The sequence below is a fragment of the Protopterus annectens genome, chromosome 10.part0, assembly GCF_019279795.1.
Source record: "Protopterus annectens isolate FY-2018-M chromosome 10.part0, PAN1.0, whole genome shotgun sequence".
NCBI lineage: Eukaryota > Metazoa > Chordata > Ceratodontiformes > Protopteridae > Protopterus > Protopterus annectens.
This window is the reverse complement of record NC_056744.1, coordinates 1,370,583,393-1,370,598,576: the sequence shown is the minus strand read 5'-3', so window position 1 is coordinate 1,370,598,576 and position 15,184 is coordinate 1,370,583,393. Positions and strand designations below refer to the sequence as shown.

The window sequence follows — 15,184 nt, the reverse complement described above, 5'->3', positions numbered from 1 at the left end:
TGCTGGGTGGCGATAAGGAAGACATGGCTGGAGCAAGAATCAAATGGGAGCGGTGCCGTGCCTGGAGTTGATGAGGTGCCCTTTGGTGACATCCTCAAGATCCTTAAACAGAGGAGTGACTGGAAGTCCTCTAATCCTTCCTCAGAGGAATCCATATTCCTGCAGGCCTTTCATGCCTGGCTCCCCCTATCTCCTGGTTTACCCCACTGGCCAATGAGCTTGTCCAGCTCGTCGCCCAGTGTGCATGGAAGGATCCTGACACCCTGGAAGCTATACCACAGAGGCCTGATAAGATCTTATCTCCCCCAGCTGAGCATCCCCATTGGTCAAGAGGTCTTCCAGTAGATGCCATGGTGGTGGCTGCTGCAACCAATAAAGGCTTGGCAGAAGAGAGCCAAACTGTCCATCCACCCAACAAGTAGTCCCGGGTGAGAGACAGACTAGGGAAGCATGTGTTTGCTTCATCGACCTTCACCATAAGGTCTTTGAACTATTTGGCACACTTTATGAGGGATCTTATCACCCAACTCTCTGAAACCTTGGCAGGAGCTGTTTCTGATGTGATCTGTGACAATGTAGCTTTTCAGATAGCCACCCTAGAGTCCATTTCCAATTCTTCCATGCGTCTTATTTCTTACACAATGGAAGGAGTGGCTAGAGCGGCAGGAGCCAGTATAGTAACCAGACAACATGCCTGGATGTGCCTTTGTGACTTTGCGGACTCCTTTAAGGCTTCCTTCATGAATGCCCCCATCAAGGCCATTTCTTTGTTTGGCCCTAAAATTAAAGATATGCTGGCAAGGTGCGAACAAGATGGCAAGACCCTATCTTCATTGGTGTCAGACATTGCACTCCTCAATGATTCTACTCCAGAAATCAGAGGAGTGGGACAATGTGGCACAGGAAATCACAGGGCTCTTTCCGTGATGCACATGCTGAATTCTCCTCTAGAGGCAGAGGGGGAAACTCCAATGGAAGACGCTCCTTTCGGGGCAGAGGAGGTCTGCGAAACCAGGGTTCCAGAGATTATTTCTCTGGCCAACCCTATCAGTGCTTCTGAAGTGGTGCCCGACTGCTCACCTGTGGAAACGGTTGGGGGTAATTTTTCCTTGCACCCCACTGCCTGGCGAAACATAACCACTGACTCTTGGGTACAATGGATTATATCCAGAGGCTATCGCATCCCCTTCCATCTTTGTCCAACCTCATCCAGAGAATTACCTGATGTCCACCCAGTCAAAGGGAAGCAGCAGCACATGAAATCCAAAATCTGCTACAAATAAGAGTCATCCAAATTGTCCCTCAGACCAGATAGGATCCAGTTTTTACTCAAGGTTCTTTTTAGTGCCAGAAAAGACAGGGGACTGGAGACCAATTTTGGATCTCAGAACACTGAACAAATTTGTAAAAACAGAGAAATTCCAGATGGTCATGGTTCAGTCTATCCTTCCTCTTCTGGAAGAAGATGATTGGATGAGCTCTGTAGATCTTCAAGATGCGTATTACCACATAAAAATGGACAAATGCTCAAGAAGATACCTCCACTTCTGCATAGGAGTCAGTCACTACCAATTTTGAGCACTGCCCTTTGGTCTCTCTACAGCCCCCAAAGTGTTCACCAAATGCATGGCAGTGGTTATCACTCACTTGTGACTTCAAGCATTCCAGGCATTTCCATATCTAGACTGGCTGCTCACCATCCCCGCCAAGCGTCTATTGGAAGAAGCCCTGCACTACACTCTCCTCATAGCACAATGCCTGGAAATCCCTATAAACTGAGTAAAGTCCAACACGACCCCAGCACAGTCTTTAGAATTCATCTGGATATTGTTGGAAATGAGAAATTGCACAGCATCTCTCCCAGACCACAGACTTCAAAGAATAAGGCAACAGGTTCAGCTGCTGCTCTGTCACCACAAATCTTCCACTCGATCTAGAATCCATCTCTTGGGGTCAATGGCAGCCTTGATCACCATTGTTCCTCTAGCCACATTCCACATAAGGTTACTTCTCACTCAGTGGTACCCTCTACAACATCCTTTGTCTTTTCAGATAAGTGTAACTCAGAGATGCAAGCAAGATTTACTATGGTGGACGTCTCGAAATCCCCAGCAATAGTCTTGAAATCCCCAGCAATAGTCTCGCCCCTTCAGCTCCCATCAGCTAAAAGCTACAGTGACCACAGATGCCTCCCTGATAGTGTGGGGGGGGCTATGTTAGGGAAACTCAGTTCAAGGCACCTGGTCAGAGACAGAGGCCCTTTTGCATATCAATGTCCTAGAACTGACGGTGATGCTACTAGCTTTGCAAGTATTCCATTCCATCCTTCCATCAGGGACTATTGCAATCCAATCAGACAACATGTCAGTGGTATGGTACATCAACAAGCAAGGAAGCACCAGATCTTATCCATTATGCTGAGAGGCCCTGAGAATATGGCAATGGGTGATAGCTTCCAACCACTTTCTAATTACAGCGCACATTCCTGGGAGCTCCAACGTGATAGCAGATAAATGGAGCAGGTGCATTCTGCAATCTCATGAGTGGTCCCTCAACCCTGTGATAATGGCAAAAATCTTCAACCACTGGGGCCAGCCTTGCTGCGACCTATTCACCTCCCCAACCAACTACAAGTGCAGCAATTATTTTGTCCTGATCCCTCCTCGGGGACAGTCATCAAGAGATGCTCTAGTCCACACTTGGCCCTCGGGTCTACTTTATGCTTATCCTCCTCTCCCAATCACCTCCCAATTTCTGAAGAAAGCACGGCAGTTGAAAAGCAAAGTGATCCTCATTGCCCCATATTGGCCTTGACAAGTCTGGTTTCCCTTCCTCGGCCTCACCTGGTAGATCAACCGTGGATCCTCAATCCATCCCCAGTGTTGACCTCCCATCTGCAGGGCCTGACTCACCTCAATCTAACAAGCCTGAAACTGACAGCTTGGTTTCTCCACTTCCATTGATTACCAGGTAGGAAAACCTCTCGTCCCCAGTGCACAATATTCTTATTGCATCTCATAAATCGTCCACCAGGCTAATCTATCTCAATAAATGGAAAAGATTTTCTCTATGGGCAGTGAATAAACAATTAGAACCCTTGTCAGCCCCAGTTTCAGTGGATTTGGATTACTTATCACATCTTTTCCACTCTTGTGTGCCTGCCTCTACTATTCGTGTACATTTAGCTGCCATTTCAAATTTCCTCATTGGTTTTCAGGATTCTTTGCTCATGTCACATAGACTCTGTAAAACTTTCTTGAAGGGGGTTCTTCACCTAAAACCACCCTTTAGAGAGCCAATACAACCTTGGGATTTGGCCTTGGTCCTGCAAGCCCTATCAGCCCCCCCCCTCGCTTTGAACCTGTGTCTTCATGTGACAAAATATCTCTCATGGAAAACTTTGTTTCTGATTGCAATCACATCGGCCAGACACTTGTCAGAACTTCAAGCCTTATGCATCAAATGTTCCTATCTTATCTTCCATAAGGATAGGGTATCACTGAGAACTAACTCTTCCTTTTTACCAAAAGTGGAGACAGAGCGGTCTATCAACCAGTCTATTGACCTTCTAGTATTTTTTCCTAAACACTCTAACAAGAGAGACTATTGCCTGCACTCCCTGGATGTTCATAGGCGCATACGATTTTATCAGGACAGAACAAAATCTACCCATAAATCAGTCCAACTATTTCTGACTTTTTCTGGACCAAGATTAGGTCATCCCATCTCAAAAGTTACATTGGCTGTGTAATTCAGAAACTGCATTACCTTTATCTACAACAAGAACAATGTCACCTTGCCTCACAGAGTGAAAGCACATTCTACAAGGTCTATGGCAACTTCAGCAGCTTTTTCTTGCTAAGGCTTCTCTCAATGATATTTGCTCAGCTGTGGCATGGGCAAAACCTTATACCTTTATTCTTCATTACAAATTGGATTTGGCCTCCAGAGGTAGAGCTTCCTTTGGCTCCATGGTGCTCAGGAATGTCCTTCCATGAGGGCCACCCAGGGATACAGGTAGCTGGGGACTCTGTCCCATCAGTAAGGAATGAACGAAGATTAACAACATCAGATAAAGATGATATGTCTTACCATAATGTTCCATCTGTGTTGTTGATCTTCATTCATTCATTACCCCCCACCCTCCATCCCTCTCCAGAGGTTCCTGGTTGATCTCATATACTCCTTTATTGCAGGTCTGTTATGACCACAGGTAGCCTCTACTTTTGTCTGTCAGCTTGCAAACTTGATCTGAGGTAACAGGGAGCAGAGCATTCTGAGTAGGACCTTGGCTTGAGAGTTTTTGGCTGACGCTAGCTTGATATATGGCTGGCTCGGTTCTGAGGAGGAACTGATAACCCATCAGTAATGAATGAATGAAGATCAACAACACAGAACATTATGGTAAAGCATAACTTCTTTTTAAATTGCTCTCTTCCCAGTTCAGATCTTACAGTCCTTATAGCCACTACTACGTGCTTCAAAACAGCAATACTAGTAAAATGCTTCTAAGTGGTGTAAAGTATTTAAGATCCCATTTTTTCAATGAGTTTAGAAGTGCTTCCATTGAAAAAAGTGATTTCCCTGATCATATCTTCCCAAATCACCAGCATTTTAATATGTTCTGGCTGCTCTCTAAGACTAGTTATGTGAGACAATATTTCACCCTTTTCAGGATTTCTCTTTTCCTGGTAGTTGTGCAACAGTAGGGTTAGTATATAAACATGTAAAGGGAGGACAGTCCTCACATGTGTGGCTGTGATGTAGGAGAGCTTGCGCAAGCACAAAGCTGTTACTAACCTTGTTTCATTCACAAATTCAGCAGATGTGTTGTTTGATGACTTTAACAGATTAAACTTTCTGTTACAAAGCTGTGAGTTGACTACTCATTGTGGATTTACTGGGTTATACCCTCCTATATTCCCAAATGAGGAAATATATGTGTCCCTACAACATCAGCAAGTCTTTGTACCCCTCATGCATTCCTAAATGAGGAACTATATGTGTCCATACAACACCAGCATGTTTTTGTAGCTCTCATACATTCCCAAATGAAGAAATGCATTTGTCTTTACACCACCAGCTTGTCTTTGTACCCCTCATACATTCCCAGATGAGGAAATATGTATGTCCCCACTTTGGTAACTTACAATGTGAAATTGTTCGATCACGCCGTTTGTTCTTACGTACGGGTTTGGAGCCGACCCCCAGCTCCGAGTCAGCAACATTGCAAGCTCTGCATCTAAGAGAAGCTCGAGGCCCAGTTCCCATCCCATGATCCCTTGCTGCTATCCCTCAGATCTAGTTTGCCACTGCAACAGATCGTGTCGACGAGAGAGGTCGGGCCAGTAAAATTAAATTTTTTTTTCACATTTAAAAACAAATACTTTTATTAATAATTAGTTTAATAGAGTTGTGTGTGTGTGTGTGTGTGTGTGTACTAATTATATACCTTCTTAATATTAGTAGCCATAGTATAGGAGCGGCTGCTCCTAGGCAATAGGCCGGTTGTTTCTGTCAGGGCTCTGGCGGAATTATTTCTATTCCTTTTTGCATAGTTGTATTAATAATTATATACTTTATATATATATATATATATATATATATATATATATATATATATATATATATATATATATATATTTACTCTTGTAGTTTGCTGTGATATTTACGCTATAGTGTAGTGTGGCTTGCTGTGTACTTTTTTCTATTTATCTCTCTCTCTCTCTCTCTCTCTATATATATATATATATATATATATATATATATATATATATATTTAGGGTTAGCTTGTAGTCATGTCTGAAAAGGCTAAGTCAGGTTTCAAGCGTTGTCAATGTGGACAGAAGATGTCCATTATGGACAATCATACATCCTGCGTCTACTGTCTTGGCCCTCTCCACCTTCAGGAGGACTGTTCCATCTGTCACTACTTTAGTGGGAGGGTTATGATGGAGAGACGCAGGAAGCTTATTGAGAGGGGCCTTCTAAAGCCCGATTTTCAAGAGGCCTTAGAGAAGGCCGACCAGACATCGAAGTCTTCGAAGGGGTTGAAGTCTTCAGTGGTATCGGAGCCCAAGTCTTCGGCTCCGAGCACCTCGATTAATATTCGGTCACCGGCTCCACAGACCTTGGAACTGAGCATCGAACGGTTGTCTCGAATCGAGGCCCAGTTCTTGGAGCCGGTGTCAGAGGTGCCTCCGTCTTCGATCCTTTGCTCGGTGACCTCTTTGGCCCCTTCGACCCGTTCCTCTAGGGCGATGTTGGACACCGATGTGGATCGAGTGGTACAAAAGCTTATGGAGAACACGGCTCTGTCCAAACTCATTGTGGTTTCGTCCCAGCTGGTTTCGAAACTTGAAGCCCTCCCTGTTCCATCCATAGATCCTCTTCGAGACCCATTGAGTCTTCAGAGCCAGGAGTCGAGGGTCTGATACTTGTTGACCCCCCTGGTGCTGAAGCCTTCCTTAGTGCTGTCAGCACCACTGACCTCGACACCATCGGAGCTTGTCGAGGGGTCTCAGAGCTGACAGTCTCTCCTGGGTTCCGGGGTGGAGAGTCGAACTGAGATTTCGGTGCCGACTCTCCCCCTCGGGGCCTCGGCGCAGATTAGCTCGGCTCCATCCTCTGGATCGGAGCCCGTGGCTCCAGTACCAGGGAAGCTACTGCATTCTTCGGATCTGGTGGAGTCCTCGGCCCGGGTCTCCAGTGCCTTCAACGCCATGAGGAAGGTCTTGTCTGGTCAGACACTCACAACATCAGAGTCCATATCTTCTTCCCTGAAGGGACCGTGTTCTGCTTCTGCGCTCTCGATCCCCACCAAGTGTAGAGACCCAATGCCTCAGCCATCCCCAGAGGGTGAGCCCTGTTCTTCGGAAGCTTCACCAGATGCCCCCTCTGATGAAATTCCGAGGAAGAGATTGTGCAAGAGGAGGCACATTGATTCCCCATAGGAATCATTGACATCAGACACCAACCTGGATGAGTCAGAGGGGTCCCCACGGTCCTCCCATGAGGATGTCTCATTTGCTGACATCTTGGAAATTTTAAAGCAGAGGGGTGGCTGGCAGACACTTGCCCCCACTGAGAATGAGTCGGTGTTGCTGAAGGCATTTGGGGCTCAACCTTCCACTTCCTGGGTGACTCCACCCTTCGACGAGTTAATGGATCTAATAGCTCAAAGGGCATGGGAGGCCCCTGATACCATAGAACCAGTCCTTCGGAGACCAAATAAATATATTACTGCTCCCCAAGATAAACCTTACCTTACCAAGGGAGTCCCTGTCGATGCTATGGTTTTGTCAGCAGCCACCAAGAAGGAAATGTCTAAAGCATCTTCCTCTGTTCATCCTCCTAACAGGGATTCTAGGACTATGGACAGGTATGGGAAGTGTGTGTTCAGTTCAGCGACTTTTGCCATGCGATCGCTGAACTACCTTACCCATTTTACACGCCTTCAGAGAGATCTCATTAAGGAGTTGGGAGATACTCTCCAGGGTACCACAGATGCTGCTGTCTCAGACAAGGTGACAGCACAGCTTAACACCCTTACCTCAATAGTGAACTTGTCCATGAGGCTCATATATGCGGCCGAAGGTTCGAGTCAGGCGGCAGCCTCAGCGATTGCTCTACGGAGACAATTCTGGATGCGCCTGTGCTCCTTTGCGGAAGCCTTTAAGTCTTCCTTTACTAATGCCCCCTTTGATAGTGCCTCCCTGTTTGGGCCCAAAGTGAAGGAGACACTCACTAGGTGCGAGCAAGAGGGAAAGACCCTGTCTGCCGTAGGGGTCCATTTTTCCGCCCCCTCTAGACCATACCCAAAGGGCAACGAGGTGGAAAAATGTGGTTATGGAAGACTCATGGATCTTTCCAGTCTGCACCTAGCGATACCCCCTCCAGAGGCAGAGGAGTGGGAAGAAATGGAAGACGCCACCCAGGTGGCAGAGGGGGTCTGCAAAACCAGGGAGACAGGGATACCGTCCCTGGGAAGCCCTTCCAGCACTCCTGAGTGGAGGCCCGGCTGTCCTGCTCTGGAGGCAGTCGGGGGTCGCTTGGCTTTATACCCGGAGGCCTGGCTAAATCTCACACCAGATTCCTGAGTAAAAAGCATAATAACCAGAGGATACGATATTCCCTTTTTAAACAAACCACCCACCCAAAAAAAATTCCCAGATGTTCCACCCACTCTACGGGATCAAGCAGCCATAGAAGTACAAAGGCTGTTAGAAAAAAGAGTCATCCAGCCAGTCCCGGTGGACCAAATAGGATCTGGAACTTACTCAAGGTTCTTTAGTTCCAAAGAAAACAGGGGACTGGAGGCCAATACTGGACCTCAGCAGACTCAACACCTTCGTGAAGAAGGAAAAATTCTGGATGGTCACGCTACAATCGAGTCTTCCATTTCTTCAAATGAACGATTGGATGTGCTCTATAGATCTCAAGGACGCGTACTACCACATAAAAATGGCCAAGCCATCCAGAGAGCACCTGCGCTTCCGGCTAGGAGCCAGTCATTTTCAGTTTCGAGCTCTGCCCTTTGGCCTCACCTCAGCCCCAGGGTGTTCACCAAGTGCATGGCAGTAGTGGCGTCTCACCTGAGACGACGGGGATTCCGAGTGTTTCTGTATCTGGATGACTGGCTCTTTACCGCTACCACCGAGCATCACCTAGTGCAAGTCAGGGACTATACAATCAACCTCTGTTCCAGCTTAGGAATAACAGTGAACTTCAAAAAATCTTCCTTGTCGCCCTCACAGCATATCTTATTCATAGGGGTGGAGTTAGATACTTCCATAGCACGGATAAGACTTCCTCAAGAAAGAGCGTCAGCCCTGAGGGATCAGGTCTCTATTCTTCTTCAAAACAAAAAAGTCCCCGCGGTACAAGTCTTGAAAGTATGGCAGCTACCCTTATTTCAGTTCCCCTAGGGAGAATGCACATGAGGATCCTCCAGTGGCTCCTCTTTGCTCAGTGGTCATTCCAATGGTTACCGTTGTCACACAGAATCCTAATCACAGAAACTTGCAAGCGGGACCTCCATTGGGGGATAAACAATCAGGAATTGACGATGGGGCGTCCGTTTGCACTTCCTGCCCCCGTAGCCACAATAACCACGGACGCTTCCCTGATAGGGTGGGAGGTACTTTTTCAGGGGAGAACAGTCCAAGGAGAGTGGTTAAAAACAGAGTACAACCTGCACATCAATGTCCTGGAGCTGAGAGCAGTGTTCCTGGCGTTGCAACACTTTCACAGCTCCTTACCTCTGGGAACGGTGGCAATTCAGACGGACAATATGTCAGTAGTCTGGTGCATAAACAAACAGGGAGGAACCAGATCTTACCCCTTATGCAGAGAGGCCCTGAGAATCTGGCAATGGGCTGTGTCCACCGGATGCTTTCTAATAGCAATGCACATCCCAGGAACATCCAATGTCATAGTGGACAGGTTGAGCAGAGCCATCCTGTTACCTCACGAGTGGTCCCTCAAGAATCAAGTTGCGGAGGAGATCTTCCGCAGATGGGGCCAGCCTTGCTGCAATCTCTTTGCTTCCCCCTTGAACGCCAAATGCAGAAGCTACTTTGCCCTACATCCCCCTCCGGGGGGTGCCCCCAGGGACGCACTAGTACACGATTGGCCACCGGGTCTCCTATATGCCTTCCATCCTATTCCATTAATTCCACATTTCTACAGAAAGCCAGAGGTCTGGGAAGGATGATTATCTTAATAGCACCATTTTGGCCTCGACAGATCTGGTTTCCCTTTCTTCAAGCTCACCAGAAGGAGGATCCTTGGACTCTGGACCCAGTGCCAGACCTGCTGACCCACTCATCAGTAGTTCCTCACCCATCTCTTCAGTCCCTCAAACTGACAGCTTGGCTGCTCCACTTCCCAACCTAGCCAGGTCGGACCTTTTATCCCCCGGCAGTGCAGCACATTTTAGTTTCTTCCCACAAACTTTCTACAAGAAAGCTGTATAGGAGCAAGTGAAAACGTTTTGCGTGTTGGGCCTCCAGACAGGGTATAGACCCTTTAGTGGCCCCTATTCACAAAATTTTAGAATTTCTCTCCACACTCTTTCATCAAGGGTCCTCGACATCCATGATAAGAGTTCAACTAGCTGCCATATCAAATTTTCATGTGGGTGAAGGGGGAGCTACAGTTATGTCCCACAGACTTTGTAGAGCATTTATGAAGGGTGCATTCCACCTCAGGCCACCCATACGAAACCTGTTATTTCCCTGGAATTGGAATCTAATGCTGTCTCAACTTATGTTGGAACCCTTCGAGCCAGCTTCGACGTGTCCACTTAAGTATCTATCCTGGAAAACCCTTTTTCTGGTGGCAATCACTTCAACTCGCAGAATCTCGGAACTACAGGCATTGTCGATTAGACCCCCATATATAGTCTTTCACCCAGACAGGGTCACCTTGCGTACTAATCCATCCTTTCTGCTGAAAGTATGTTCAGTATTTGATATTAATCAATCCATTGAGCTTCCCACCTTTTTCAGGAACCATTCTAATAAATTGGAATATATGTTACGCAAATTGGACGTCCACAGACAGTTGAGATTTTATCTGGACAGAACCAAGGAATGCAGGAGATCAGATCAACTTTTTGTTTCCTTTGCGGAAAATAAGAAAGGACTGGCAGTGACAAAATGTACGCTATCTAAGTGGCTGTCAGACTGTATAAATTTTGTCTATTCATCCTCCAAGCAGTCTCTTCTGTTCAAACCCAAAGCTCATTCTACCAGGGCTGTTTCCACTTCTCTGGCCCACGCCGATTGTTTACCGTTGGATTGCACTTGTAGTTGGTTGGCTACCTGGGCCAAACCTCATACATTTATTACTCACTACAAAGTGGACAGGACTTCCGGGGACAGGGCTTCCTTTGGTTCTACGGTTCTCAGGAATGTTCTTCCATGAGCCACCCAGGGTTGTGGTCCTAGGGACGCTACCCGTACGTAAGAACAAACGGCGAGATCGAACAATTTCACATAAAGAAGTTATGTTCTTACCATAACATTCCATGTGAATTGTTCATCTCGCCTTTGTTCTTACAATCCTTCCCTCCATCCCCCTTCACGTTCTGGAAGAACGGGTATGACTGGTGTCTGGTTACCTTCTTGGGGTTACCTGGCACTATCTGCTTCTCTTTGGCTGTATTCATTCTGTATGCCTGTCTGTATATAATTGAGTTTTTCAATCTCGTGTAGATGAGAGAGTAGGCAAAGGGGTTAGTTATGTTATTGAACTCTGGTTTCTTAGCAAACTAGATCTGAGGGATAGCAGCAAGGGATCATGGGATGGGAACTGGGCCTCTAGCTTCTTTTAGATGCAGAGCTTGCGATGTGGCCGACTCAGAGCCAAGGGTCGTCTCTGAACCCGTACGTAAGAACAAAGGCGAGATGAACAATTCACATGGAACGTTATGGTAAGAACATCACTTCTTTTTTTTTGGCACTAATTATGGCTCCCTCACAGCTGAATGTCCGCTGCTTCTGGTACCTCTCCCAAATCAATGGGTCTACCAAACCCTCACAACCCCCAGGACTTGCTCTGGAGATGTTTGGGACTGGTGAGGAGATCATAGCATCCTGGGGCTGCTTACAAATTGCTGTTGATGGAAATGTTCTTAACCTATTATTCCCCTCTCTTGCAAAAACCCAGTAGCACCTCAAGACAGGGGTGTGCAATGGGTGGCAGCACAGGATAATCCCTCACATCTACAAAGGGCTGATGTCAGGAGCACACCCTGCTACACACAGGCAGTACAGCACAGTTTTTCTCAGTCACCACAGGCAAAATCAAAGCATATGAGTGTGCCCCAAATGTGTACACCTCTCTCTTCATCAGGATGGGCATTCCATCCTTCCTGCCAGCACCATCAAGCACCTGAGCCACTGTTCAAATGCTGATCACCTGGGCCATAGCCAGGGCTTTATCCTTCTATGGCAATGGCATGGACTTTTCACTGTTGACTTATGTAGAAGGTGAATGATATAACTATAATCCTGTAGCCAATGAGTTCTTCCTAAATATTTTGTGCATGAACTGGCCAGATACAATGTACAATTAGCAGCAAAACAGCCAAAGCAAATAGTTTTTATGACAACGTAATAGAAAACACATGTACTAGCATCAAGAATAATGTTATTAAGGAGTAGATACTTACAAAAGAACTAAATAATCCTATTCTTTCCCTACGAAGAGTCTTCACGGTCTGGAATATATCCACAACTTTTTCTGTGTCTGCACAGTCCAGAAGGTTCCACAAGGCACAAGCAATTCCTGTTCGTGTTGAACCATCACTGAAAAGAACAGGTAAATTATTAACAAAAGTTTAAAAACAACTGCATTTGAACAGCATCTCAGTAACTCTGAATTTAACACAAGAGGAAGTGATGGCTTATGAAACTGGAACATCATATCTGGTTTTCAGAAACTGATAACATACTGCAAATGAGCATAATTTCCGGAAGGTCTGATGCAAACGAAGTCATATTAACTTACATAAGAAACTAATAGCGTTACAACAGAATGACTACCATGCTTTCTCTCTCACTTTCTCAATATCTGCTGCAACTGACTTCAGTTAAGGTGCAGACCCCTTTGAAATTTTTCCACAGCATGATGCTGAACTACTGAAGAGTAAATTCAAAAATGTTTAATGGTTATTATGACTACAAAACATTCACTCTTAGACTTTAATATTTTCTTTTCATAAGATGGCAAATTTATTCTTTCTTTCAGTAATTCATTTCTTAATACTCACTTTATCCAACTAAGGTTCATGGGAGCCAGGACCTAACACATAAGGGAACGGTTACAAAAATGGAACTTACCCTGAATGGGAAACCAATCCATTGCAAGAAGTTCTCTCTTTCTCTCTCTCTCTCTCTCTCTCTCTCTCTCTCTCTCACACACACACACACACACACACACACACACACACACACACACACACACACACACACACACACACACACACACATTCACACACACACACACACACACACATACAAACACTCACACTCACACTCACATTCACACTCTCTCGCTGTCACATGGGCAGTTTACTTGATTACAAATTACAAAGCCAACTTTTCGACATGTTTTTGGGATGTGAGAGAAAGCAGAACCCAATGTAAAAAAAAAACAAACATTCAGACACAGGTAGGACATCGAAGTTCCACAGAAAGGCACCCATTTGAGAAACAAATCATGTCACTAAATACTGTGAAGCAACAGCACTAAATGCACTACTATGCTTCCAGAAAATGTAGATCTAATGCTATCATAATTTTACTCATCTATTGCAAATATGCATTTTCTTTCTGATATGTTGGATTGTTTATTTATTTATTGTTGTGTATTTCTTCACCATGAAATTCTGAGGGGCACAAGAAAATCCTTTACAGCAGAGGCCAAGGGAGAAACATTCCAGAAAAATCCAAAAATCCAAAAATATGAAATGCAAGTACAAGCAAAATACAAGAATGAAAAGTACATTAGACTGTCATTATACAATTTCCAAATGATGAAAATGCATAAAATATTACTCTGAAGCTGAACAAATAGTATTTATAGAACTAAACAGAAGGATGACATTACACAAATAAACTAACTAGTCTTACAAGAATTAAGAATGTAAAAAACTAGCATAAAACTGACTTTTAGTAAAAAATCTAAATACACTGTATAAAACTGGGTCTATATTATAATACCAAAAATCCTTTTAAGTGAACATGAAAACACTGACACGTATTGTGTGAACCGCGATTATGTCGAACATACGAAACCACGAAATACAAAAAGTCGAATCCCCATAGTCGGCCAACTCCACCTCCCACTACATACTGACTACCCAAACAAAATAAATAAACCACATACATACACTAATCAAAACACTACTCCTAACCCTAAAGTAAAGCACCAAAACCCTCCATCTAACCCTACACTAAACCTTACATACATTACTATCTATGCACTTACCTTAACCCGCACCCTAACCCTAAGGTCCATAACTATCGCAAACTTACCTTACAGAGCTGTACCACAGATGGGCCAACAATAACACTTCGACTTTTTGAATTTCGCAGTTTCGTACGTTCAACATAATCGCGGTTCGCGCAATACGTGGCGGTGTTTTCATGTTCGCTTAAAAGGATTTTCAGTATTATAATATAGACCCTATAAAATTATGGCAGGCAAGGAACTGAAATCAAATCAAATAACTTGTCAAACATAACACTATAATATAACATGGTAGTGATATATATCTATATGTATATTTTATGTAAATGTTGGATGAGATTGATAAAAAAGAAACAACAGTTTAAGGATGTGCTGCAGACAATAACAAGTAGAAGGGGACATTACAGAACACAATTACTGGATGGAAATTAGATAATTCAGAAGGATGTAAAAAGAAGAGGGATAACATTTGGAAAGTTCTTCTATAATCTGGTAACACACAAGCAGAGGAAGATGAATGGGCAGTGTTATTTGGACTAGAGATCTACAAAGTTTACAGTACACAGTAGTAATAAGGAATGAGCTGTATGAAAATGATTTCATGGACAAAATAGCAATACATTGCATCAATGTTAGTTGCACAACAGGCTTTGGTGCTGGAAAATCAAAAGACTGGATTCTATTCCCACACCAAGTATTAATTTCCCAAATGCTCACACTGCAGTATAGTATAAGGTAGATGCTGCACTCCTGAGTGTTCTGTCCTTAAACAAAGGTCCTGTCTGCCTGAGTTGATACTAATTCATCATCTTCATCAAACCCCATTTTCTACATGAGGGTGGTGTGTTACATCAACTGTCACCATGTCTGACAATTTGGTGCTACTGTCCTACCTTCTTCGACAATCATGCCTTACTGTCGCAGGTCTTCTCTCACACAATCCATTCATTTCTTTGTTGGACACCCTCATTTCCTCTTGTCTTCTTCTAGTCAGTCCCAAATCTTCTTTACCATACTGTCTTCTGCTGTCCTGCATATTTCCGTGAACCACTGTAAGCTATTTTCTTTGACTTACTCTACAAGAGCTGGTACTTAAGATTTTGCACTAATATTCTCATTTCTTTGTTAGTCCCTCAGATTGCACCTGACCACCCATTTTATGCTCTTCATCTCCATCACCTCCAGCTTCCTCAACTGTACTACT

The 15,184-nt window shown here is 44.6% G+C and overlaps 1 protein-coding gene across 1 annotated transcript in view; it reads right to left on the bottom strand.

The window, feature by feature from the left end:
* LOC122814280 (receptor-type tyrosine-protein phosphatase C-like) overlaps positions 1-15,184 on the bottom strand; it is a 1,011,948-nt gene that overhangs the window by 65,421 nt on the left and 931,343 nt on the right. The window contains exon 25 of the mRNA XM_044086871.1: positions 12,179-12,314. Within this exon, the coding sequence (XP_043942806.1) occupies positions 12,179-12,314 (136 nt within the window). The remainder of the gene's footprint in view (positions 1-12,178; positions 12,315-15,184) is intronic.